The sequence below is a fragment of the Gekko japonicus genome, unplaced genomic scaffold (assembly GCF_001447785.1).
Source record: "Gekko japonicus isolate JY-2015 unplaced genomic scaffold, Gekko_japonicus_V1.1 scaffold243, whole genome shotgun sequence".
Lineage (NCBI taxonomy): Eukaryota > Metazoa > Chordata > Lepidosauria > Squamata > Gekkonidae > Gekko > Gekko japonicus.
Window position 1 is genome coordinate 644,618 of NW_015168053.1, and position 803 is coordinate 645,420.

General features: G+C 52.8%; 1 protein-coding gene across 1 annotated transcript in view; it reads right to left on the reverse strand.

The window, feature by feature from the left end:
* Positions 1–531, reverse strand: part of TMC4 (transmembrane channel like 4) — a 20,380-nt gene extending 19,849 nt beyond the window's left edge. Inside the window, exon 1 of the mRNA XM_015414389.1 lies at positions 483–531. Within this exon, the coding sequence (XP_015269875.1) occupies positions 483–531 (49 nt within the window). The remainder of the gene's footprint in view (positions 1–482) is intronic.
* Between the last annotated feature and the right edge of the window lie 272 nt (positions 532–803).

Below are 803 nucleotides of genomic sequence, written 5' to 3' on the forward strand. Positions count from 1 at the left end.
TTGCCAGGTCTGGGTTGGAAAATACCTGGAGACTTTGGGGGTGCATCCAGGAGGGGAGGGGCCTCAGCATGGTCCAATGGCACAGAGTCCACCCTTCAAAGCAGCCATTTTCTCCAGGGGAGCTGATCTCTGTCAGCTGGAGATCAGTTGTAAAAGCGGGAGATCTCCAGGCCCCAGGCTGGCAACCCTATACCCTGAGAGCTCCATGGCACACCAGGGCATTTGAACCCGAGTCTGCCCAGTCCCATTGCGTGTAATACCTACATTACACTGGCTGCCCCTTACCTTTGAAGGCAAGCCACCCATCTCTTAGTCTAAAGCCATTTTAAAACCCACTGCCCTGTGTGGTGTATGCTTCATGCTCAGCAGGAGCTGAGAAAATAATCTTGCTGACAGTGAAAGAGTTACAACTGAGACAGTGGAATAAACCTGCTAGAAATCCTTGAACCCAGCCAGAAGAGGAGGAAGCTTACCCCCCATACCTGCTTCATCGCTCCTGGTCCCCAGACTCCTTTCCCGGCTGTCCTCCATGGCTGCAAGCTTAGCCTGTTGTCATGTGGTGTACTTCACCCCTTGTCAGCAGCAAGAGGTGGAACAAGGAACAAGGAAGTGAGAAGGCGCAGGCTGGCATGGATTAATGATTTCTTCGGATGGTTTGCCCCATAGACAAAGGCAGGCACTTGGCAAAGAGTCGCCGGAACAGAGACTGAGAGGCAGCAGCAGCGGATTTCTGTGCTCACTCTCCAAGGCAGAGCTGCCACTGGGACCTTCAAGCTGTGAAAGAAAGCCTTTCCCACATTGTA